General features: G+C 39.2%; 2 protein-coding genes across 2 annotated transcripts; both read right to left on the bottom strand.

Moving 5' to 3' along the window:
• Nucleotides 1-1,193: 1,193 nt before the first annotated feature.
• LOC120572645 (NACHT, LRR and PYD domains-containing protein 1-like) lies at nt 1,194-20,705 on the bottom strand. Its single transcript, XM_039821963.1, has 7 exons — nt 20,003-20,705; nt 17,988-18,161; nt 17,638-17,811; nt 14,567-14,740; nt 14,247-14,295; nt 3,763-3,767; nt 1,194-1,503 (listed from the first exon to the last, which is right to left on the bottom strand). The coding sequence occupies exons 1-7, from the start codon at nt 20,593-20,595 to the stop codon at nt 1,194-1,196; spliced, it is 1,479 nt and encodes a 492-aa protein (XP_039677897.1). The 5' UTR covers nt 20,596-20,705.
• LOC120573341 (NACHT, LRR and PYD domains-containing protein 3-like) lies at nt 20,682-25,369 on the bottom strand. Its single transcript, XM_039823028.1, has 3 exons — nt 25,067-25,369; nt 24,758-24,826; nt 20,682-21,846 (listed from the first exon to the last, which is right to left on the bottom strand). Exons 1-3 carry the CDS (start codon nt 25,338-25,340, stop codon nt 20,705-20,707), a joined length of 1,485 nt encoding a protein of 494 aa, XP_039678962.1. The 5' UTR covers nt 25,341-25,369; the 3' UTR covers nt 20,682-20,704.
• Nucleotides 25,370-27,188: the final 1,819 nt, after the last annotated feature.

The following is a 27,188-nucleotide window of genomic DNA, read 5'->3' as shown; positions in this document are numbered from 1 at the left end:
TACAGACCAGACTACAACCAGACTACAGCCAAAATACAGCCCAGACTACGGACCAAATACAGACCAGACTAGGGACCAAATACAGACCAGACTACAGACCAAATACAGCCCAGACTACGGACCAAATACAGACCAGACTAGGGACCAAATACAGACCAGACTACAGACCAAATACAGACCAGACTACAGCCAAAATACAGACCAGACTACAGCCAAAATACCGACCAGACTACAGCCAAAATACCGACCAGACTACAGCCAAAATACCAATCAGACTACAGCCAAAATACCAATCAGACTACAGCCAAAATACCAATCAGACTACAGCCAAAATACAGATCAGACTACGGCCAAAATACCAATCAGACTACAGCCAAAATACCAATCAGACTACAGCCAAAATACAGATCAGACTACGGACCAAATAAACACCAGACTATGGACCAAATACAGACCAGACTACAGCCAAAGTACAGACCAAATACAGACCAGACTACAGCCAAAATACAGACCAAATACAGACCAGACTACAGCCAAAATACAGACCAGGCTACAGCCAAAATACAGACCAAATACAGACCAGACTACAGACTAAATACAGACCAGACTACAGCCAAAATACAGACCAGACTACAGCCAAAATACCGACCAGACTACAGCCAAAATACCAATCAGACTACAGCCAAAATACCAATCAGACTACAGCCAAAATACAGATCAGACTACGGACCAAATAAACACCAGACTATGGACCAAATACAGACCAGACTACAGCCAAAGTACAGACCAAATACAGACCAGACTACAGCCAAAGTACAGACCAAATACAGACCAGACTACAGCCAAAATACAGACCAAATACAGACCAGACTACAGCCAAAGTACAGACCAAATACAGACCAGACTACAGCCAAAATACAGACCAAATACAGACCAAATACAGACCAGACTACAGCCAAAATACAGACCAAATACAGACCAGGCTACAGCCAAAATACAGACCAAATACAGACCAGACTACGGACCAAATACAGACCAGACTACAGACCAGACTACAACTAAAATACACATGAAGCTTGATACTTTTTCTATTAAAATACTATTAAATACTATTAAATTCTGTCCCTCCCTGTCTGTCCCTGTCTGTCCCTGTCTCTCTGCCTCCCTGTCTCGCTGCGTCTCACCTGTCTCACCTACCTGTAGGGCATGCTGCTGGTCTCCATGGTAACGTCACACTCCTTGAGGTAGATCTCGAGCCTGCGTCTCTCCATCAGCCTCCGGGCTGCCTCCAGGATCTGAGAAGCCAGCACTGACTCCTCCTTCTCCTTCTCCTTGGCTTCTCTCCTCCCATCGCTCGGATCTCCTTTCCCAGAATGCCCTCTGGTGACCTTCTGCTTCTTGTTGAAGCCGTACAGCTCCTCCACCGAAAACTTCCCGCCTTTTCCCGCGGCAGCTGGCCCGACCGTGGCGCCCGACACTCGGCCCGCGAACATCGTCAAGAAACTGATGATAGGACCGGACAACGATTAGAATAATGCTTACGCACACATATACATACACACAGAGATACACACACAGAGATACACACAGATAACACACACACAGAGATACACACACAGAGATACACACAGAGATACACAAACACAGACACACACAGAGATACACACAGAGACACACAGATACACACACACAGAGAGACACATACACACATAGAGACACACACAGACACATACACACAGAGACACACACACATAGAGACATATACACACAGATATACACATACACAGAGATACACACATAGATACACACAGAGATACACACACAGAGATACACACAGAGACACACACACAGAGATACACACAGAGATACACACAGAGACACACACAGAGACACACACACACAGACACACACAGAGATACACACAGAGATACACACAGAGACACACACAGAGATACACACAGAGATACACACAGAGACACACACACAGACACATACACACAGAGACACACACACATAGAGACATATACACACACAGAGAGACACACATAGATACACGTATACACAGAGACATATATACACACACACACACACACAGAGACATATACAAAACATAAAAAACAAACGTGGATAAGTGTGTGACACACATATACATATACACACACACAGAGACACACACACAGAGACACACACATACAGAGACACACACACACAGAGACACACACACATGCACACACACACACACACACACACACACACACACACACACAAACAGACACACAGACACAGAGAGACACACACACACACACACATATACATATACACACACACATATATGCATATACACACACACACACACACACACAGACACACACAGAGACACACACACACTCACACACACAGACACACACACACAGACACACACACACACACACACACTGACACACACATACACACACACACACACACACACACACACTATAAACCAGACTTCATCTTAAACACAGACAGTGTCGACCCTTCACAATAAAAGCCTAACTGACTCGGAGTATTTTCTTAAGAAGAAACTCAAAGTAAAATAAAAGTCATATTTTCCAACAGTAGATCCCAAATAAAGAGCCAGTCATGATGTCATATTAAGCAGCTGACAGGTGGGAATTACACACTGAGGACTTTCGGGGTCTTTGGGTGAGTTATTTTGGGGTACAAAGGTTCAGGAGAAAGCTACAGCAGCAACAGGCACTCTAGTTCTAAAAACTACAACATGTCCCATCAGCCCCTGGGGGGGCAGTTAGAGCCCAAATAAAGCCGTTACCTGGTCAGAGGTGTGTGTCTGGTTCCTGTCTGTCAGCAGTCTGGTCTCACTTTGGCTGTCCGTCGCCGTGCCGATGCTCCCATAGTAATCCCGTTGCTTTAATCCGTCCAATCAGAGCGCAGATATCTGTTTCCTGTTACTGGTGACAGATGAGAGGGATTAAAAGCTCCAAAAATATCAAACTCGCTAAACAGATGTGAAATATGGCCTGTTGCCGGGAAACAAAATTAATCTGACCCTAATCTCTCTCTGACAACCGCACACACACACACACAGAGACACACACACACAGAGACATACACACACACACACACACACACATACACACACAGAGAGACACACACACACACACACACACAGACACACACACACATGTGTGTGTGTGTGTGTGTGTGTGTGTGTGTCTGTGTGTGTGTGTCTGTGTCTGTGTGTGTGTGTGTGTTTGTGTGTCTGTGTGTGTGTGTCTGTGTGTGTGTGTGTGTGTGTTTGTGTGTGTGTGTGTGTGTGTCTGTGTGTGTGTGTGTGTATTTGTGTGTCTGTGTGTGTGTTTCTGTGTGTGTGCGTATGTGCGCGTGTGTGTGTGTGTGTGTGTGAGGTCAGAAGGTTACATCATCACCGTTTTAATTCTCAGAATTAATGATGTTTTCCTGATTAGTCGCCATGGTGAGTTCAATGTCCTCTGTGTCCCTGTAAATTTGAGTTTCTGTGTCCTTCACTGTTATTAAACCTTCTGTTTCACACACACACACACACACACACACAAACACACACACACACACAACTTCACTGTTATTAAACCAGAAATATGTTCTTCTGTTTTCATCGCTCTGCGTTTTAATCCCTCGTTCAAACATCTGGTCAACATCACACACAGCTCACACAGTACACACAGTACACGGTACGGGGTCTGGGTCACACAGAGTACACACAGTACACACAGTACACGGTACGGGCTCTGGGTCACACAGAGTACACAGAGTACACAAGGCAAGGCCATTTTACGTGTATAGCACAGTTCAGCTGCAATGCAATTCAAAGTTCTTCACACAAGACATAAAGACACAGTCAGGAACTAATACACATTGGTAACAGAAAGAAAGCTGTTAATACGAAAATAAATAAATACATAAAAAGTAGATTAAATCCAAAAGTAAACTCACAGTGGAGTACCAGGAGTTAAGAAAAGGAAGGCCTTCAGCCTTGATTTAGAAGAGCTGCACACAGAAAAATAATGGTTCTTTAACGGTTCTTCAAAGGACTCAATGGTTCTTCAAAGAGTCATCACCAGTTGAAGAACCTCTATATTCAAGGAATGGTTCTTCAAGCCTTTTATATGGTTCTTTTAAGTACTAAAGGTTCTTGGTAGCCAAAAACAATGAAGTTAGGGCACCAACAATTATTTTCATTATTGATTAATCTGCAGATTGTTTGGTTTGCATATAAACATCAGAAAGCAGTGAACAATGCACAGCGCAGTTTACCAAAAAGTGTTTGGCGTGATTGGTTTACTGCATGGTAAAAGTACTAACAGGACTAGAAATACTTGGTAAATTAGCTGCATTTTAAAATGTTAAGTAAAAGTATCAAAAATATTGATGGATTGATGGATGTAAATGTCACTTAAATTTTGCAGTTGAAAATATTGGGTGTAATTGTAAAATTTTTGTAACTAAAAAAACAAATAAATGTAGTGGAGTATTAAAAAGGAGTTACACAAGAAGTATGCCTATACTGTACTTTGATTGAGTAAATGTTTTTAGGGTAATAGGTGGAAATTAGTTTATGCTCTTTTCCCCTCAATAATACTTCACAGACGCGCACGCACAGACACACGCATACACACGCACACACACTCACACAGACATGCACGAACACGTACGCGCGCGCACAAACACACACACACACACACACACACACACTCATGAGTCATGACATGTTATGGGAAGAGTAAAAAACGTTTGTTTCGTATCATTACATCAGATCATAGCCTATCATATGTGTACAGGTTTAGCTTAGTTTTAAAAACAGTCTAACGATTGTATTATAATAGTCAGTTGATTTTTAGGTTCGTTTTTTAACGTTATTAAATATAAATCCAACAAGCTATGCGTTGCAAATATATACCGTCAAGGACTATATGGCGAGCGGAAACAAGACATTGAGGAGTGCGCTCTGTCTGGTAACCCCGCCCGCTGGATCTTCACACAGGAGAAAAACAGAGCGCACCTCTTCAACAGGCGTACCCCAGTCACCCTACATCGTCTCTCGGGGACTTGGCATCAGACCAGCGGCTAGTTTTGTCCTAAACTACATCTGGCTCCTGGGGCAGGGAGGCGAGGTAAGCGTTTTTCATTTTACTGTGTATTTTTGCTGAAAATGTGCTTGTTTAAACAGTGCTTCTAGAATAAAACTCTCTGATGTTAGCTACATTATTGGATCGAATTCAGTTTTTGGGGCTAATAGCTTATGAAGGGTAACTGATGATTTAACCTCATTAACGTTATTTCTAAAAGAGTCATAATGGATATTACGTCATGGTTGTATTCGCTAGTTGTCTTCTATGTCTATTTCTGCCGATTCATCGTTAATGCTATCTATCAGTATGTTTTTTATTATGATTACCTGAGCCATTGTGTATACATTGGCTGGCTTTACTTGAAGAAGCTGTAACACGCCACGACAAACTAGCACGCTTAAACGATTAGCTAACGCTAGATTTAGCTTCCGGTTTAAGGAAAGATGAATAACACAACGTTAGCCAATCCATATGGTCACGTACGGCTATATGAGGACAGATACAATTCACATATCCAATATTAGTGATAAGGAGGACAGATAAGGCATCTTACATTATCCAATGTTAGTGATAAGGAGGACAGATAAGGCATCTCACATATCCAATGCTAGTGATAAGGAGGACAGATAGTATCCACATCTAATGTTAGTGATATATAGATAAGGTAGAATTCACACATCTAATAAGAAGGATATGGAGGACAGATAAGGCATCCAAGATATCTAGAATGTTAGTGATATGAGGACAGATAATTCAAGACATCTAACATTAGTGATATGAGTGAGATAGCGATTCACATATCTAATGTTAAGATATAGACAGATACATCTTACATCTAATGTTAGTGATATGAGAGGACAGATAGTATCTACATCTAAATGTTAAGTGATGAGACGATAAGGCATCTATATCCAATGTTAGTGATATGAGGAGGATAAGGCATCTATATCTAATGTTATGATATGAGGACATAAGGTATCTACACATCTGATGTTAGTGATATGAGGACAGATACATCTACATATCTTGTTAGTGATAAGGAGGACAGATAAGGTATCTTACATCTAATGTTAAAGGATATGAGGACAGATATAATCTACATTATCTAATGTTAGTGATATGAGGACAGATAAGGTATCTAAGACATCTAATGTTAGTGATATACAGATAAGGTAATCACATTATCTAATGTTAGTGATATGAGGAGGATAACTACATCCAATGTTAGCATATGAGGATGATAAGGTATCTACATATCTAATGTTAGTGATATGAGGATGATAAGGTATCTACATATCTAATGTTAGTGATATGAGGATGATAAGGTATCTACATATCTAATGTTAGTGATATGAGGACAGATAAGGTATCTACATATCTAATGTTAGTGATATGAGGATGATAAGGTATCTACATATCTAATGTTAGTGATATGAGGAGGATAAGGTATCTACATATCTAATGTTAGTGATATGAGGAAGATAAGGTATCTACATATCTAATAATGGATATGAGGACAGATAAGGTATCTACATATCTAATGTTAGTGATATGAGGAATGATAAGGTATCTACATATCTAATGTTAGTGATATGAGGAGGATAAGGTATCTACATATCTAATGTTAGTGATATGAGGCGGATAAGGTATCTACATATCTAATGTTAGTGATATGAGGGATAAGGTATCTACATATCTAATGTTAGGATGAGGATAAGGTATCTACATATCTAATGTTAGTGATATAGGAGGATGATAAGGTATCTACATATCTAATGTTAGTGATATGAGGACTGATAAGGTATCTACATATCTAATGTTAGTGATATGAGGAGGATAAGGTATCTACATATCTAATGTTAGTAATATGAGGATGATAAAGTATCTACATATCTAATGTTAGTGATATGAGGAGATAAGGTATCTACATATCTAATGTTAGTGATATGAGGATGATAAGGTATCTACATATCTAATGTTAGTGATATGAGGACGGATAAGGTATCTACATATCTAATGTTAGTGATATGAGGACAGATAAGGTATCTACACATCTAATGTTAGTGATAATGAGGACAGATAAGGTATCTACATATCTAATGTTAGTGATATGAGGACAGATAAGGTATCTACATATCTAATGTTAGTGATATGCGATACGTATCTACATATCTAATGTTAGTGATATGAGGATGATAAGGTATCTACATATCTAATGTTAGTGATATGAGGACAGATAAGGTATCTACATATCTAATGTTAGTGATATGAGGACAGATAAGGTATCTACATATCTAATGTTAGTGATATGAGGACAGATAAGGTATCTACATATCTAATGTTAGTGATATGAGGACAGATAAGGTATCTACATATCTAATGTTAGTGATATGAGGATAGATAAGGTATCTACATATCTAATGTTAGTGATATGAGATGATAAGGTATCTACATATCTAATGTTAGTGATATGAGGAAGATAAGGTATCTACATATCTAATGTTAGTGATATGAGGAAGATAAGGTATCTACATATCTAATAGTTTAGATAGATAAGGTATTACATATTAATTAGGATATGAGGAGGATAATATTACATATCTAATGTTAGTGATATGAGGACAGATAGAACAAAAATAGAACAAGGTATCTACATATCTAATGTTAGTGATATGAGGAGGATAGATAATCTACACATATCTAATGTTAGTGATATGAGGAGGATAAGGTATCTACATATCTAATGTTAGTGATATGAGGAGGATAAGGTATCTACATATCTAATGTTAGTGATATGAGGAGGATAAGGTATCTACATATCTAATATTAGTGATATGAGGATGATAAGGTATCTACATATCTAATGTTAGTGATATGAGGAGGATAAGGTATCTACATATCTAATGTTAGTGATATGAGGACGATAAGGTATCTACATATCTAATGTTAGTGATATGAGGAGGATAAGGTATCTACATATCTAATGTTAGTGATATGAGGATGATAAGGTATCTACATATCTAATGTTAGTGATATGAGGATGATAAGGTATCTACATATCTAATGTTAGTGATATGAGGATGATAAGGTATCTACATATCTAATGTTAGTGATATGAGGAGGATAAGGTATCTACATATCTAATGTTAGTGATATGAGGAAGGATAAGGTATCTACATATCTAATGTTAGTGATATGAGGAGGATAAGGTATCTACATATCTAATGTTAGTGATATGAGGACAGATAAGGTATCTACATATCTAATGTTAGTGATATGAGGACAGATAAGGTATCTACATATCTAATGTTAGTGATATGAGGACAGATAAGGTATCTACATATCTAATGTTAGTGATATGAGGACAGATAAGGTATCTACATATCTAATGTTAGTGATATGAGGAGGATAAGGTATCTACATATCTAATGTTAGTGATATGAGGACGATAAGGTATCTACATATCTAATGTTAGTGATATGAGGATGATAAGGTATCTACATATCTAATGTTAGTGATATGAGGATGATAAGGTATCTACATATCTAATGTTAGTGATATGAGGACAGATAAGGTATCTACATATCTAATGTTAGTGATATGAGGATGATAAGGTATCTACATATCTAATGTTAGTGATATGAGGACAGATAAGGTATCTACATATCTAATGTTAGTGATATGAGGACAGATAAGGTATCTACATATCTAATGTTAGTGATATGAGGACGATAAGGTATCTACATATCTAATGTTAGTGATATGAGGACTGATAAGGTATCTACATATCTAATGTTAGTGATATGAGGACGATAAGGTATCTACATATCTAATGTTAGTGATATGAGGATGATAAGGTATCTACATATCTAATGTTAGTGATATGAGGACAGATAAGGTATCTACATATCTAATGTTAGTGATATGAGGACAGATAAGGTATCTACATATCTAATGTTAGTGATATGAGGATGATAAGGTATCTACATATCTAATGTTAGTGATATGAGGATGATAAGGTATCTACATATCTAATGTTAGTGATATGAGGACAGATAAGGTATCTACATATCTAATGTTAGTGATATGAGGACGATAAGGTATCTACATATCTAATGTTAGTGATATGAGGACGATAAGGTATCTACATATCTAATGTTAGTGATATGAGGACAGATAAGGTATCTACATATCTAATGTTAGTGATATGAGGATGATAAGGTATCTACATATCTAATGTTAGTGATATGAGGACAGATAAGGTATCTACATATCTAATGTTAGTGATATGAGGACTGATAAGGTATCTACATATCTAATGTTAGTGATATGAGGACAGATAAGGTATCTACATATCTAATGTTAGTGATATGAGGAAGATAAGGTATCTACATATCTAATGTTAGTGATATGAGGACAGATAAGGTATCTACATATCTAATGTTAGTGATATGAGGACAGATAAGGTATCTACATATCTAATGTTAGTGATATGAGGACTGATAAGGTATCTACATATCTAATGTTAGTGATATGAGGAGGATAAGGTATCTACATATCTAATGTTAGTGATATGAGGACTGATAAGGTATCTACATATCTAATGTTAGTGATATGAGGATGATAAGGTATCTACATATCTAATGTTAGTGATATGAGGATGATAAGGTATCTACATATCTAATGTTAGTGATATGAGGATGATAAGGTATCTACATATCTAATGTTAGTGATATGAGGATGATAAGGTATCTACATATCTAATATTAGTGATATGAGGACTGATAAGGTATCTACATATCTAATGTTAGTGATATGAGGACTGATAAGGTATCTACATATCTAATGTTAGTGATATGAGGATGATAAGGTATCTACATATCTAATGTTAGTGATATGAGGACTGATAAGGTATCTACATATCTAATGTTAGTGATATGAGGATGATAAGGTATCTACATATCTAATGTTAGTGATATGAGGACAGATAAGGTATCTACATATCTAATGTTAGTGATATGAGGATGATAAGGTATCTACATATCTAATGTTAGTGATATGAGGACTGATAAGGTATCTACATATCTAATGTTAGTGATATGAGGATGATAAGGTATCTACATATCTAATGTTAGTGATATGAGGACTGATAAGGTATCTACATATCTAATGTTAGTGATATGAGGACTGATAAGGTATCTACATATCTAATGTTAGTGATATGAGGACAGATAAGGTATCTACATATCTAATGTTAGTGATATGAGGACGATAAGGTATCTACATATCTAATGTTAGTGATATGAGGATGATAAGGTATCTACATATCTAATGTTAGTGATATGAGGACTGATAAGGTATCTACATATCTAATGTTAGTGATATGAGGACGATAAGGTATCTACATATCTAATGTTAGTGATATGAGGAATGATAAGGTATCTACATATCTAATGTTAGTGATATGAGGATGATAAGGTATCTACATATCTAATGTTAGTGATATGAGGACTGATAAGTAGCTACATATCTAATGTTAGTGATATGAGGAGATAAGGTATCTACATATCTAATGTTAGTGATATGAGGACTGATAAGGTATCTATATATCTAATGTTAGTGATATGAGGACGATAAGGTATCTACATATCTAATATTAGTGATATGAGGAGATAAGGTATCTACATATCTAATATTAGTGTATGAGGAGATAAGGTATCTACATATCTAATGTTAGTGATATGAGGATGATAAGGTATCTACATATCTAATGTTAGTGATATGAGGACAGATAAGGTATTACATATCTAATGTTAGTGATATGAGGACAGATAAGGTATCTACATATCTAATGTTAGTGATATGGAATATAACATCTAATGTTAGTGATATGGGAATAAGTATCTACATTCTAATATTAGTGATATGAGGAATAAGTTACATATTAATGTTAGGATAGATAAATAATTAATGTTAGTATGAAATAAATATTAATATTAGTGATAGAGTGTAATATTATAGTGATAGAGGGATAAGGTTCTACATATCTAATGTTAGTGATATGAGGTATAATATCATGTTAGTATAAGAGATAATCTACATATCTGTTAATAGAATGTAGTTTAATAAAGATTGAAAATATCTAATTTGTTTATAGGAAGTATAATTATTAAGAGTTACATACATGTTAGTGTGGATGATAAGGTATCTACATATCTAATGTTAGTGATATGAGGACAGATAAGGTATCTACATATCTAATGTTAGTGATATGAGGATGATAAGGTATCTACATATCTAATATTAGTGATATGAGGACTGATAAGGTATCTACATATCTAATGTTAGTGATATGAGGATGATAAGGTATCTACATATCTAATGTTAGTGATATGAGGACTGATAAGGTATCTACATATCTAATGTTAGTGATATGAGGATGGATAAGGTATCTACATATCTAATGTTAGTGATATGAGGATGGATAAGGTATCTACATATCTGAAGGACTGTGATACAAAATACCTCTCAAACCTTTTATGTGGAAATGAAAATACATCTATAGTCGGGACTCAATACCGACGTAAACTCTCTGTGAATTAATTCAGCTTTTTCATCAACGGGATCGTCGAGATAAGGACATGACATGTTTGAGAAAAAAATGTTTTATAATCTCCCTAACATAAACCAATATGTTTTTTTTATTCATGCATATAAAACTGCATTAAAATGCGCCTGATACTTTTTTAATTTAATTTACCAGAAAAATATAACGGCTATTTTAGATAGCAAAAATCTAAGAAACGCTATTTATCAGGATTGCGAAGGAAATGACCTTAACAAAGGTTACGACAGAGAATCTAAACGCTTAACGTGAAAAAGCTTAACGTGGTTTAATATCTAAACAACGATCAGTCATCACCAGATTTATCATGGTCATATCTTGTCATGAACACTTAAGCCTGTCAAAAAAGCTAAATTGAAATCCAGCGATTATAGAAGTTATCTCACGTTTATGTGTCAGATAACGTCCATAATATTTGGACATTGGGTTAGATTTGACCGGTTTAAGTGGTTATGATGAGCAATATAGAAGAGGATTTTGGTGATGATTGATGGTTGTTTAGATACATTAAACCATGTTAAAGCTTTTTCACTTTAGGACTTATAAAGCCAATGAGAACCGTGGAGAGTCAACCCCCAGCCGCTCCGCTGCCCTGAAGCAGAAACGCTTTATGTCAGATAACGTCCATATAATTGGACTTTGGGTTAGATTATTTGACAGTTTTCCGTGGTTATGATGGGTAATATGAGAGAGAAATGTGGTGATGATTGATCATTGTTTAGATACATTAAACCACGTTAAGCTTTTTAATGTCCCTGTCGTAACTGTTGGTCATTTCCTTCGCGAGCTCCTGATAAATGTTGGCGTTTCTTAGATTTTTGCTATCTAAAATAGCTGTTTTTTATTTTTCTGGTAAATTAAATTAAAAAAGTATCTTGTCTCCTCGTTTTTCCACTTACATCTGTTTTTGTTGACAGCTGTCATGTGTGCAAACAGAGCGGAAATACTGGGCGGAGATGAACTGAAACTTCTTCTTTGTTTTATTGCGGGTTGCAACCACAAAATGATCTAAAACTTAATCACAATTCATTATTTATTCGGCAAATAATGTTTCCATCAGCGTTTATCGCATAAGCCGATCTATAGTATAGCGATCAAGAGAAAATCCGATGAGACCGAATGTATTTTCTTTGAGTCGATATTCATGAAATTCAATCGGATTTTACTGTTTCCATAACGACATTTTTCATTCGATATCACTTAATTCGGGTAAAAACGGGTCGATGGAAACATAGCTTCTCTCTTTCTGTGTGTGTTTGTGTGTGTCTCTCTGTGTGTTTGTGTTTCTCTCTTTGTGTGTGTGTCTGTTTGTGTGTCTTTCTGTGTGTGTGTGTCTCTCTCTGTGTGTGGCTCACACACACTGTGCGTCTGTATATCTCTCAATATCTGTGTATGAAATATGTGCTCGTTCTCTGTTTGTATATATTTCATCACTATGTAATATGCTAACCAGGTTTAAATAAATTTCAAAATAAAAAAAAAGGTAAACCGGTGTACAAAGCTGTCACAGGAGTATTGTTGTGAGTACATGTTGGAGAATAGCGCAGACACGCACCTCACACCGCACGCACCACCCGGAGAAAACAGTGAGAGAAAGAAAAAGGAGAGGTGGCAGTTCGGATGATGACTACCGGTTGAGATTGTGTGTGTGTGTGTGTCCTCGAGATCTGACCACACACAAACACACCTAGCAGAGCTACACAAACCCATGTTACTACTATTGGTTAATTACATAAAACATCAATAGAGAGAAGTTGTCTGAGTCGTGTTTTAAACAAACACACCTGGGGCGAAGTTGGGAACCAGAATCAGCTTTAAATACAGTCCTAATCTAGTCCTCACTAACACGGGCCCAGTTATAGTAACTACATGAAAACTTCACTGTTGTTGCATGAAATGTCGTTTGTGTTTAGCCTACATCATCAGTTTCTATCATGTTAAATAAGAGGCCAAGCCAGCCTGGTGGTGAAGCTGCAGAGAGATGCTCCCCAGCAGTCAGCTCCCCCTGCTGGTCATAAGGTGCCTCTGCACCCCTTTCCTTTCAGACCCTCCCACCAGCCTTTGGGCCACGCCTCCTCATTTACATTGACATGTGTCAAGTCCAAATGAAAAGCCAATAGTGAAATGGAAATTCAAAAGCCAAATATTAAATCCAAATGGAAAAGCCAAATGGAAAATAAAAAAAATAACAATGTTTTTAATTTGATCTTACTTCGTTTTTCTTTGGACTTTCAATTTGAATTATGAATAAATATTTCCTCCATAGTGGTGGAGTCTGCATGAGAAAAGAAAATGTGATTTTGGAAAATGTGGTCATTGACTGCATTTTGTGTTAAAGCAATGAAAAATGATCCACAGTTTATGACTTCTGTTTCTTTGTTTGAATAGTTTTGACAATGTGACTTCTGTTTTAACTGATGCTTGATAGCAATCGAAAAAAAATACTAACACAATACTAATCCTACTGTAAGATGTTGAACATTGTTTTCATGAATCAAAGTGAAAGCACTCACACATTTCCTCAGACCAGGTTTCAGCCACTGCTCTCCACAATGATCCAGCCTGGAGGAAGAAACAAAGTCAGAATGAACCTTCAGAAGATTCCTCATCTCTCATCTTCAAAATATATCAAACATCTCAGGTTTCTAATGTCAAAGATTAACTCTAAACATCAACATAAATGAGACGTCCTCAAAGTGCTCCAATAAGAATGTAACTTAGTAATAGGAGTTGAGTCTCAGAGGGGACGAGATTCTCAGCACATCAGTTACTGTCTTCACTGTTATCACCAGGGCACACTGAACCAACAGTGAGCTCTACTGTCTGTTCATACCGTAGAGTGTCCAGTCTGCAGTGTGGATCCTCCAGTCTAGCTGAAAGCAGCTTCACTCCCGAGTCTCCTGGATGATTGTAGCTCAGGTCCAGCACTTTCAGATGGGAGGGGTTGGAGCTCAGAGCTGAGGCTAGAGAAGTACAGCCTTCCTCTGTGATCAGACAGCCTGACAAACTGGACACACACACACACACACACTCAAACAAACACCAAAAATGACTTGAATTTACAATAATAATAATGAATTCACTTGCATCATGTCTTTCTTCTTCAGTGTACATTTCCTAATTTTAGCTAAATGTTAAATTGTCTCATCAGTCCACTTTTTTTTAATATATTGTTGCTAAAATGCAGTCAAATGCCACCAGAATTAGACAAAGAGTCATTTGTCTTAAATCTGCATTAATTCATTTTTGACCTCTCACTCAACCGAAAAACTTCTGCAGTCCAACATAAGAGCAAAATAAAGTGGAATAGTGTGTGGAAATACTGGATTTAAAAGTTGGCATAAAACCTGACAAAGTAATTTAACTTAAGTTGGTATAGCCTTAAAGCTTTCTTATCACGGCTGGTAGATAGCAGACATCTGTAAGATCACAAAAAACCTTTATGATGCAGCCAGCTGCACTGGGAATTATATGTGAGTGATTCACAGAGTCTCATACAGAGTCCCAGGGTTAAAAAAGTCTCCACAAACCCTTAAGCAAAAATGTTGGCTCTTACAGTTTTTTACAATTGCTTAAGCACGATTTTCAAAAAAGGGCCCGTGTTTTCAAAACACTACACCCAATTAGCAAAACCACACACCCAATTAGCAAAACACCTTTGCACCTTTGCAAAATGAAACACTCTTGCAAAAACTATACACTAATTTATAAAAAACATATTTTGTTACCATATGAAACACACACTTTTCATTTGACTTAATGAAGTTTTAACCATATACACACTGCTGTTGCTAACCTAAAACACTTTTAGCAATTCTACTTCTCAGTGATTAGAGTACTGTAAATGAAGTACACAGAGACATTTACAATAAGTTCACCAAACACTACACAAGACCAATGCTGCAGACTAAGGAAATATAATTTATTTCTCTCCATATACCCAAATCAGTCAACATGGAGAATCAACAACAAAACATGTCCCAGTTTTCAGTCTATGACAGTAGTGTGCATAACACTGTTAGCTCCACAAACAACAAACCTAAAATATTCTATCCAGTACAGGTTACAATCACAGAAAAAACAGACAAAACAAAAAAAAAGATCTGAAAAAGTACAGAAAATACTCGACATTATCTCTTCGCCTAGCTGGATCCGGCCAAGAGAATTTCATCAACATCACAGGCGATATATATCCTCGTTGGCAAGACAACGTGGGAAGAACCATCTTGAATGTCGAATCCATCCTTGCACAGCTGCAGCGTAGATTTGGTCACAGGGGTCCTCCATGGCCTCAATGAGGGGTACCTGAGCCTGGGGCCTCAATGAGGAGTACCAGAGCCTGGGGCCTCAATGAGGGGTACCTGAGCCTGGGGACCTCAATGAGGGCTACCTGAGCCTGGGACCTCAATGAGGGGTACCAGAGCCTGGGGCCTCAATGAGGGGTACCAGAGCCTGGGGCCTCAATGAGGGGTACCAGAACCTGGGGCCTCAATGAGGGGTACCAGAGCCTGGGGCCTCAATGAGGGGTACCAGAACCTGGGGCCTCAATGAGGGGTACCTGAGCCTGGGGCCTCAATGAGGGCTACCTGAGCCTGGGGCCTCAATGAGGGGTACCTGAGCCTGGGGCCTCAATGAGGGGTACCTGAGCCTGGGACCTCAATGAGGGGTACCTGAGCCTGGGGCCTCAATGAGGGGTACCTGAGCCTGGGGCCTCAATGAGGGGTACCTGAGCCTGGGACCTCAATGAGGGCTACCTGAGCCTGGGGCCTCAATGAGGGGTACCTGAGCCTGGGGCCTCAATGAGGGGTACCTGAGCCTGGGGCCTCAATGAGGGGTACCTGAGCCTGGGGCCTCAATGAGGGGTACCTGAGCCTGGGGCCAGAGATCGTAAACCCTCGCGTGAATATGGGCCCCCTTCCTCCTTGTCGTTCTCGACCCTCAATCCTCATGTCCCAGGGAGGGGTATCTAAAGTGCTGATCTGGTGTAAACAATGAGCAGCTGATTACTGTAACTGGAGACAGATTTTCTTTGACCTGTTTCCTTGTCTAAATGTCCTTATGACAGATGCCGCTGTATATCTACTAAGATTTGGCTGACTCTTAGTCCAGTCTCCCTCAGCATCAATCCGTGGTTCACAACATGGTCCACTAGTGTGCCTCTACCTCTGGCTGGGACTCTTCCTCTACCTCCTTTTCCTCCTATGTGGATTCTCGCTCTCACTCTCATTCTTCTTCTTCTTAAACTTGAACTTACCTGCTGCATTTTATATAGTGCTTAAACCTGATTGGTGTGTCTACAATTAACCAGTCATGTGTTTGCATACCTGGTGGCTGTGTGTAACCAATTGGTTCATGTGTGTTCATTTGAAAGCCTTTGCTTTGAAATTGCAAGGAAGTGACATCATGATAAATTTCTGTGTCAAATGCATACAAGTGTGTTTAGTGTTTTGCAATCACTGTGTGTGATGTTTTGCAAAAAGTGTGAAGCTGACAATGTGCTTCCAGTTGTGCAAAGCTAGCCTAGTGTTTTGCTCCTTGAGTCTAAGGATTTGCTAATTGTGGGAAAGTTTTAATTTTAGTGTGTAAGCAATTGTAAAAAACTGTAAGCTGCTAGATGTTGAACTTTCTTTACCAGCTAGTGTCTAACTGTGTCTGTCTGCTGTTGGCTGCTGGGCAGGTAGTGTACAGTGGGTTTATCAGAGCTTATTGGATGCAAACAGCTGCATGCTGCCGCTGAAGAAGGTGCCGATGAGAGCAGTGAGACTGAATCAAAAAATGGAAGTTGTGGGCGAGGAAAATACAACTATTGGCTGAAAGATGTTGGGTATCTTTTTTAACATACATTATCTTCTATATAAAGCAACATTTAAATGGTTATTTGTTTAACAGAAACTGAATCCTGACCTTAGAGTTTCAAGTTTACAGTGTGGACTCTTCAATCCAGTAGAAAGCAGCTCCCCTCCTGAATCCTTGAGTTCGTTGTTGCTCAGGTCCAGCTCTTTCAGACTGGAGGACTCTGAGCTGAGAACTGAGGACAGATCTTCACAGCTTCTCTCTGACAGGTTACAGCCACTCAGCCTAAACATACATATGTACATAACATATGTAAAAAAAAAAGATCAGTAATTGATATTTATTACACTTATATTTAGGTAGGCATTACTATTATCATAAAATAAAGTGGTTAACTGAAGACAAATGAAATCACTGTGTGACAGATCTGGTTCCCCCTTTACTGGTTTATTATTCCTGACCTGAGAGTCTCCAGTTTACAGTAGGGACTCTTCACTCCAGTAGAAAGCAGCTTCCCTCCTGAATCCTTCAGTTCATTGTTACTCAGGTCCAGCTCTCTCAGACTAGAGGACTCTGAGCTGAGAACTGAGGACAGATCTTCACAGCTTCTCTCTGACAGGTTACAGCCACTCAGCCTAAACATATGAACAGAACATGAGTGCAATCATGTTTATCTGTATTTGATAATAACTTACACGTATATTTAGGTAACTACCGGGAAAAGAAAAATTACAACACCCTGTGAAAGATTTGGGTTACCCTTTTCTCACTCATCTTATTATCACCACCTAGTCTACTGGCTGTTTACTGGACTCTCTCAAAGAAGCGAGAGTGACCCCTCTCCAAAAGAAAGCCACACTAAACCTGTCTAAAGTTAACAACAACAGACCCGTCTCTCTTCTTCTGTTGTCTCCAAAACACTCAAACGTGCTATCTTCAACCAAGTCTCTTCTTATCTTCACCAGAATTATTTCAAGGCAGGCCACTCAAATCAAACTGCCCCCATTCCTGTCACTGAGAAGCTTGAAACTTCTAGATTAGCCTCTCTCCCCTCTGTTGTTATCCTTCTGGACCTTTCTGCTGCATTTGAATTAGTGAACCACCAGAACTGCACCTACCGGGTAACTTTAAGAGAATCGGTGTTAGAACATTGTCCACTCACAATGGGATCCTTCAAGGCTGTGTCCTGTGCCGCCTTCTCTTCTCTCTGTACACCATCTTCCTCTCGGTTCTGTTTTTCACTCACATGGCTGTTTTTCTTTCGCAACTATGCAGATGGCACCTGACATATTCTCTCTTTTCCCCAGTCTCAAACACAAGTACCAGCAAGTATCTCTGCCTGTCTGACTGACATCTCTCACTGAATGTCCACACACCACTTGAAACTCAGCCTTGACAAGACTGAGCTCCTTTTCCTTCCAGGGAAGGGCTCTTCCACCTAGATCGACAACTCCGTGGTAGTACCCACCAATACTGCTATGAACCTGGGTGTGGCACTCAATGGCCAACTCTCCCTCCCTGCCAACATTACTGCAACAACCCGATCATGTAAATACATGCTGCATAACCTTAGAAGGATACGGCCTTTTCTGACCCTGAGGTTCTGGTTCAGGCTCTTGTCAATGGCCAAAATGCTTGCTGCTCCCTCACTGCGAGGGACACCTATAGTCACTCAACGAAATCCAGACTTTTTGCAGTCTTGCCTCCTAAATGGTGGAACGAGCTCCTCCTTGACATCAGGACAGCCAAAAGTCTTCACATCCTCCACCACAGGCTAAAAACACATCTCTTCCAACTGCACATAAGAAGATGATGGTCTTATAAAATAAATTGCACTTACATGTTGTATTTTAGCTTATTTGAAGCTAATGTACTTGTATGTGATTCTTGCTCTTCTTAGGACTTCTTCCTATATGGTTGACTGTACATGACAGTCACTGTAATTCACTTTGGATAAAAGCATCAGCTAAATAAAATGGATCAACCTCTATAGCTTCATTATTAATGGCCTGAGAGTCTCCAGTTTACAGTGTGGACTCTTCAGTGCAGTAGAAAGCAGCTTCACTTCTGATCTGTATTTGAAATGACTTACACATCTACAACACATCACATTTCTACGGTTGTCCAGACTGAGTTAATGATTCTAACACAACAAATGTTACTGGAGTTAGAAAATTAATAAAGGAAATTAAAAAAAAATATTGTCACATCTGTTGGATCCTATTCATTCACACTAATTAATTTCAGCCTCAAATTAACTAAAAAGTGGCTGATTTTTTTGTCTTCATTTGTCTTCATTTGCATTAATCTGTGGATGTACAATGAAACTGATGAAAAAAATTTGCAGGTTTTTCAACTAATTAACTAATCACTTTATTGACGAAATCTTGACTATGAGTTGAGTAAAACATTAATTATTTGAGAACAACCCTACACATCTGATACAGTTAGTATCTTCAGTAATCGGTGCACTTACAGAGCTTTTTTGGAGGCTTTCACCACTGGCAGCAGCCTCAGAAGAGCCTCCTCTGAAGCACAGTATTTCTTTAGGTCAAACACATCCAGATCATTTTCTGATGACAGTAAGATGAAGCCCAGAGCTGACCACTGAGCAGGAGACAGTTTATCTGTGGAGAGACTTCCTGAACTCAGGTCCTGTTGGATCTCCTCCACTAGAGAACGATCATTCAGTTCATTCAGACAGTGGAACAGATTGATGCTTCTCTCTGGAGACAGATCCTCACTGATCTTCTTCTTGATGTACTTGACTGTTTCCTCATTGGTCTCTGAGCTTCTTTTTTTCAGCAGACTTCGTAGGTTTTTCTGATTGGTCTCCAGTGAAAGACCCAGGAAGAAGCGGAGGAACAAGTCCAGGTGTCCATTTGGACTCTGTAAGGCCTTGTCAATAGCAAACATGTGGACCTTTGTCGTAGATGTTCTGCTGAAAACGTTTTTGAAGAAACTTTGCCCTTGCTCAGACATCACATTCTTGTTTTTGTTAATGACAGCGCTCTCTACATGAAGAGCAGCCAGAAACTCTTGAACACTCAGATGGATGAAGCTAAACATCTTGTCTTCCTCATTCTTCCTCCCATGCTCCTTTTTGAAGATCTCTGTGAACACTCCTGAGCAGACCGAAGCTCCACTGACATCAATTCCACTCTCTTCTAGATCTTTCTCATAGAAGATCAGGTTGCCCTTTTCCAACTGATGGTAAGGCCAGTTTTGCTAATGACTTAATGTACTGAATGCACTTTTTTGAGTCATACTTCTCCTTTGTCTGATGAATCTGAAACAGCAGGAATTCTGCATACATCTCAGTCAGGGTCTTGGGCAGCTCTCCTCCCTCTCTGGTTTTTATTACTTCCTCCAGCACTGTAGCAGTGATCCAGCAGAAGACTGGGATGTGACACATAATGTGGAGGCTTCGTGATGTCTTGATGTGGGAGATGATTCTGCCTGCCTGTTCCTGATCTCTGAATCTCTTCCTGAAGTACTCCTCCTTTTGTGGGTCAGAGAACCCTCTGACCTCTGTTGTGATGTCTACAAAGTCAGAATGGATCTGATTGGCTGCTGCAGGTCGTGTGGTTATCCAGATGCGAGCAGAGGGAAGCAGTTTCTTCTCGATGAGGTTCATCAGCAGCTTGTCCACTGAGGTCGGCTCTGTCACGTCAAATTGACCTGCATGGATTTTATTGGTAGAGCAGTCCAGATCAAGGCGGCTCTCATCCAGTCCGTCCAAAACAAACAGAAGTTTGAATTCACTCTTGTCAAAGTTGGTGTTTCCTGTTGACTGCAGCGCTGTAAAGATGTGATTAAGAGCTTCTATCTTGATGTCTCTGGTCTCCCAGATACATTCATGAATGAGGTCCGCCAAACATACATTCTCCTTGCATGAATTCAGCTGGCGGAAGGTGAAGGGGAAAATGAGATGCACATCTTGATTGGCTCTTCCTTCAGCCCAGTCCAACACAAACTTGTGCACAAGAAATGTTTTTCCAATTCCTGCGATTCCCTTGGTCAGCACTGTTCTTATGGGACGGTCTTCTTCAGAGGGGGGTTTGAACATTTCACAAGGTTTAATTGTTGTCTCTGTATCTGCTGGCCTCACTGTCTCAATCTGCCGGACCTCATGCTGTCTGTTGATGTGTAAGTCACCCCCAGCTGTGACAATCAGATGTGTGTACATCTTATCCAGAGGTCGTTTCACCTCCGTCAACCCTTCTTGTAGTTGCATGTAACGGTCTATGAAGTTTGACTGAATCTGTTTTTGGTATTTTGAGATGTGATGTGCTGGCTTTGGTACCGGAACCATCCCATCTGTGTTGAACATAAATACAAAAAATATAAAGTATGAGGCTGTTTGTCTACAGATGTAAAAGCATTATAGCCCGGTTGATATGTTCACTCTTTTATAAAAGCATGGAATGTGGGAGACACTTGTGCAGAATGGGGCCCTGAACATTTTTAGAAATGGAGCCATCACAAAGACTCCTCAAGGTGGCCATGGCTTCCATTTTCTTTCCGCCATAACCTAATAATGCATATTGCATCATATCTCCTTAACCACACAGTGACATTGTTGAAGGAAATATCAGTATCTGAAGATATAGGTTAGTTTTTATCACTAAGTCTGCAACATGGCATCATAACATTGCGTAAACATACACACCACTTTCCTAAAGCCAACTCGTGTGTTATCTGTACACATTTTGAGCTATCCATGTGTACGTCTACGCTGTATACAGCGGACGTAAACATACACGCCATTTGCCGTGTTATCGCCATGTGGCGTGTTATTGCAAGAATAGCATCCCATCGTCACGTGCCGTGTTTTTGCGAGATCGTTCAGCTTTATCGTGAGAACAACGTCGCACACATGTAAAACGGTTGGGTTTAGGAAATGAACATTGGGGAAGGCAACAAAAAAAAACGACAGTTCACAAAAGCCACACATGGGAAACGGTCCCGGCTCTCCTGGGTGAAAGTCCTGTGTTTTAACCATCCACCACCCCAACCAACCTCCCTACGCGGGCTTCCGCCCTTTAGTACTACTCACCAGGGCGTTCACACACTAAAGCAAGGTAATGTAACTCGATGGAGGCCAAACACCGTGGAAACACACGCTAAAAAGTGAGTATGCGTCTTTATAACACACAAATAATGACAAACCAATTGGTGTGTCCTACATTCAGTACGCCATTTCATTAGATCAGTCTGAAGACGGACGATACAATGACTGTACTAACTATATAGAGACCGAGTGCATTTAATTACCGATCCCATCGGAGGGGAAATAATTCTCTGTTCTCCATTGACTTTGTGTTTCCTGAAGGTTCCTTCTTGTCAATGCCATCTGATAGTAAAAAACATTAAAATGCTGTTTGGTGGGATGACCTACAAAGTTTTTGTGTGCTGTCGAACCGAAAAAAAATTATTCTTTGTTAATTTACTAATCACATATACATTGTAACAATTCATCTAAACAACAAACAAAAAAACTATTCTGCATCTACAAATATGTTCTGCTATTTCAGCAACGCCCCGTTATGCCCTGCTATGCTGCTATGCCTTACTGTGCCCCGTAACGCCCTGAACTGCTACAACTTTTATTTCTAGACATAGTTCCAAGGCACAGGCTAATTATTACTAACTAACATGCTAGTTAACATTAGTAATTAAACCTAAACAGGTCATGTAAGTCCAAACTGCCTGCCCCCATAACGTGAGATACAAGGTAATGGAGCCTTTTATACATTGTTGTGTTTCTTTGGAACTAAACAACTGACAAATAGAGTCTTCAAACATTTCTGATGTAAAGTTATTCGCAGTCAAGTGACGTAAAAAAGAAATGGCGGTCAGCGGAATGCTAACAGGAGGTGATGGCCAGGTAGCAACAAAATGGCGCCATAGATGGCTCGAGTTCTGAAGCGAAGCTTACCTCCTTTGTTTCCTCTAGCTTACTTCTTCTTCTACTACTATTACTAGCTACGGAAATGTAAACACCTTACGTGCCATGAATTTCAAAATAAAGGTTCCCTGCAAACTATTCCTGAATATATTTTACAATAGCATTAAGTTTAACACATCAGATTAATTTATATCAAATGTTTTTGTATAAACCAAGTTTTCAATATATCTGGGGACAGAACGATATCTTTATTAGTGTCTGTGTCCAAACCGGCAGTGACAGATGCCGACCACAAAGAGCGTGGGTCTGTCCGAGGTTTCTGGCTAACAGGAAGGAAATTGTTGGGTCTTTGTAAATTATCTGTAAAGTGTCTTGAGATAACTCTTGTAATGATTTGATAATATAAATAAAATGAAATTCATCCTGTCAATGCCATGTTGTATGATACAGATGCAAAGCCTGTTGGAGAAAGCCTATTTGGTTTCACCTCGTGCTTGTCCCCAACACATGTATAAATTAACTTGGGTTAAACTTGAGGAAGCTGTGAAGCTGCTCGTCGCTGTACAGCACAGTTTATGGCTGATCGTCGGTTAGCTTAAAGTGCTCATATGATGCTAATTTTCAGGTTCATATTTGTATCTAGAGGTTATATCAGAATAGGTTTACATGGTTTAATTTTCAAAAAACACCATATTTTTGTTGTAGTGCACATTACTGCAGCTCCTCTTTTCACCCTGTGTTGAGCTCTCTGTTTTAGCTACAGAGTGAGACATCTCACTTCTGTTCCATCTTTGTTGGGAGTCACACATGCTCAGTACCTAGGTAAGGACTACTAGCCAGTCAGAAGCAGAGTATGAGGGCCCTGACAGTACCTAGGTAAGGACTACTAGCCAGTCAGAAGCAGAGTATGAGGGCATGCCCTGACAGTACCTATAGGTAAGGACTACTAGCCAGTCAGAAGCAGAGTATGAGGGCGTGCCCTGACAGTAGCTAGGTAAGGACTACTAGCCAGTCAGAAGCAGAGTATGAGGGCATGCCCTGACAGTACCTAGGTAAGGACTACTAGCCAGTCAGAAGCAGAGTATGAGGGCCCTGACAGTACCTAGGTAAGGACTATTAGCCAGTCAGAAGCAGAGTATGAGGGCATGCCATGCTAGAAGCTATAGGCGAGCATTATAACGTGTGTTACATTGTAGTACACCATAATTAACTTGTTGGAGAATGGAGTCACTAACTTACTTGGACTATATTTTTTCAAACTTTAAGAGTACACTTTGTTACTCAGGGCTTCCATACTTACCAGAGAATACAGAAGCTTACCTTTGCTTTGAGAGGAGGGAGTTCCTCTGTTCTCTGAAGTCTCTCCAACATCACTGACATCCCCTGACTCTGTGTGGAAATGCGTAGTAACATTTAAATTATCATTGATACATTACTGTCCTAAACGGCAACGGCACTCACCTGAAAAGGTACTGTTACAATTAAATTAAATTAAATTAAAATAAAAGACACGCAAATACTCCTCACAGTCATTCAACCCATTACATATAGTATGTCACTGTGATGCAAAAGCACACTTCATTCCCCAGTCTTTCTGCCAGAAAGTACATATTAAAAAGATTGACTGACCTTCTGGTCCTGAGCTGGTGTCTGGCAGACTCTGCACTAGATCATTCCTGTTGATCATCTGTAAAACCTTCTTGGTCACGTTCAGAGCTCCATGAAGTTGATAGGTCTTCACCATCACATCCACTGTGTCCTGCCTTTCTGCTTTCTCCAGCATGGCCACTTTGATGCTTTGGTAACCTTCCTGGATGTTTGGCTGCTGCAGATGCCATTTGAATTTCTGAAATTCCTCTTCTTTTAAATCCTCCAGAGTGTTCAAAAGGTGCACTGCCGTCATTGTGGATTTCTGCAAAAATCAGACAGTTCTGTCAAACTGAAGTAAAACTGTAACACAAATGTCTCACAGCAGCAACAGGAGTTCTGATTGGTCCAACACAGGTGCTGGTGGGATTTATGTGCAGAGTCTGTTAGAGCTCCTCCTGTTGCTCTGTGGGTCCAGTGTGTAAGATCTAGTGGTGAGTTTGCAGACTGCAACCAAATGAATACCCTGCACACCTCCCTTTTCCAAGTGAGTAGAAAAACCTACGGTGGTCTTCCCTCATGGCAGACTTCGTAAAGAAGATATGAAGGACTCATTCTAATGAAAAACAAAATAATCCTTAGGCCTCATCCACATCAAACACAGTGTAAGGTTGGTTACGCCACTTGACAAAGGAATTGTTGCAAATGACTCAAATAATATTTGTATTGTTGAGGACATGTATTCATGTTATTAAATGCAGAATTTAACTGGACAACAGCTGCTAGCAACAGCAACAAGATCAGAAAAACCATCGGTAGTCAAAGTTGATGTTCTCTTGTAAAATGGTCATGTGATAGGGCCATGACGAATCAGGGAAGGACACTGGGGGACCGATAACACCCAATCAGGAAGCCAACATGTGTCTCTACTTTATTTTTTCTAAAGAGCTCCGGTTTTCCAAATCCACGATTGGATTTTTGATTTAACTTTTTTAATGACAGAATGCCAATTTAAGAGCCACTAAATGACAAAAGGGTACTTTACAACAACAGTTTGAGTTTCTCAGAGTTTACAGATGAGGAAATGTGCTGCGAAATAAATTATATTTCAGATTTTATACTTAAAATCCACAGGAGGTTTGAGAAAACCACAGTGACTTGTCTTGATCCAGCAGGGCCTCTGAATGGTGAAAAGCAACAACAACATTGTTAGAACATTTTACAGATCATGATGTGACAATGGTGTGGTTGTGTGTGTGTGTGTGTGTGTGTGTGTGTGTGTGGTTGTGTGTGTGTGTGGTTGTGTGTGTAAAGCCTAAAACTAGGACATTTGTAACATAAGCATAAAAGATAAGACTGACTGACATGCGTCGTCATTTCCAAAGATCTCCATTTGTGTCCGTCCAGACTACAAAACAACCCTAGAGTTTTCAAACCCAAACGTAGGCACCACTGTTTTCCAAATGTCTCCATTTGGAGCTCGGAAACGTCGTAGTAGTGTGGATACGAGGCGTAAACGTAGCAAAAGATATTTGTTTTCAACCCCAAACGGAGCAGTGTAGATGTAGCCTGAGTGCTTAGCTTGACATGGAGAACTGTCAGCTCTGACTGGGAGGAAACTAACGAAGCTTTCTTACACCTAATCCACAAAAGAAAAACGGTTTTGAAGTACGTTCAGGCTCTTTAAGGATTTGATGCCAGTGAAAAAACTCAACCAGACACCAGTTTATAGCTGAAACAGTGTCAATGGTCAGTCAGATGTTTCAAGTTGTTTGTTCCCATTTGTATGAAAATATTAGTTATAAAATTGGACTGTGTGGATTGTGAGCTTGTTTACCGACCACAGCCAACATCATTCACTTTAAAAACTAAAACACAATTACAACTTTGGCTGCACAATATATCGTTGATGTTTTTTATCATCATGATAACTTCAACGATAAACACATCTGGAAAGACTGCTATATTACACTCAGGGAGTTTTTGAGTTAGTTGAAAGAGTATCAGTAGAAAACTGCACTTTAAAATGTAATTATTTCTTTTTTATTGATGTCTTTTGTATTCAGTTCAACGTTCAATTTTGTGAAATAAAAGAATATTGGAAATAACCTAAATATTTTCTTTCTTAATTAACAAATAATGTGTTTTATTTTAGCAGAATACT

This window comes from Perca fluviatilis, chromosome 14 (genome assembly GCF_010015445.1).
Source record: "Perca fluviatilis chromosome 14, GENO_Pfluv_1.0, whole genome shotgun sequence".
Lineage (NCBI taxonomy): Eukaryota > Metazoa > Chordata > Actinopteri > Perciformes > Percidae > Perca > Perca fluviatilis.
The sequence above is the reverse complement of the archived record's forward strand: the minus strand, read 5'-3'. Positions and strand labels throughout refer to the sequence as shown.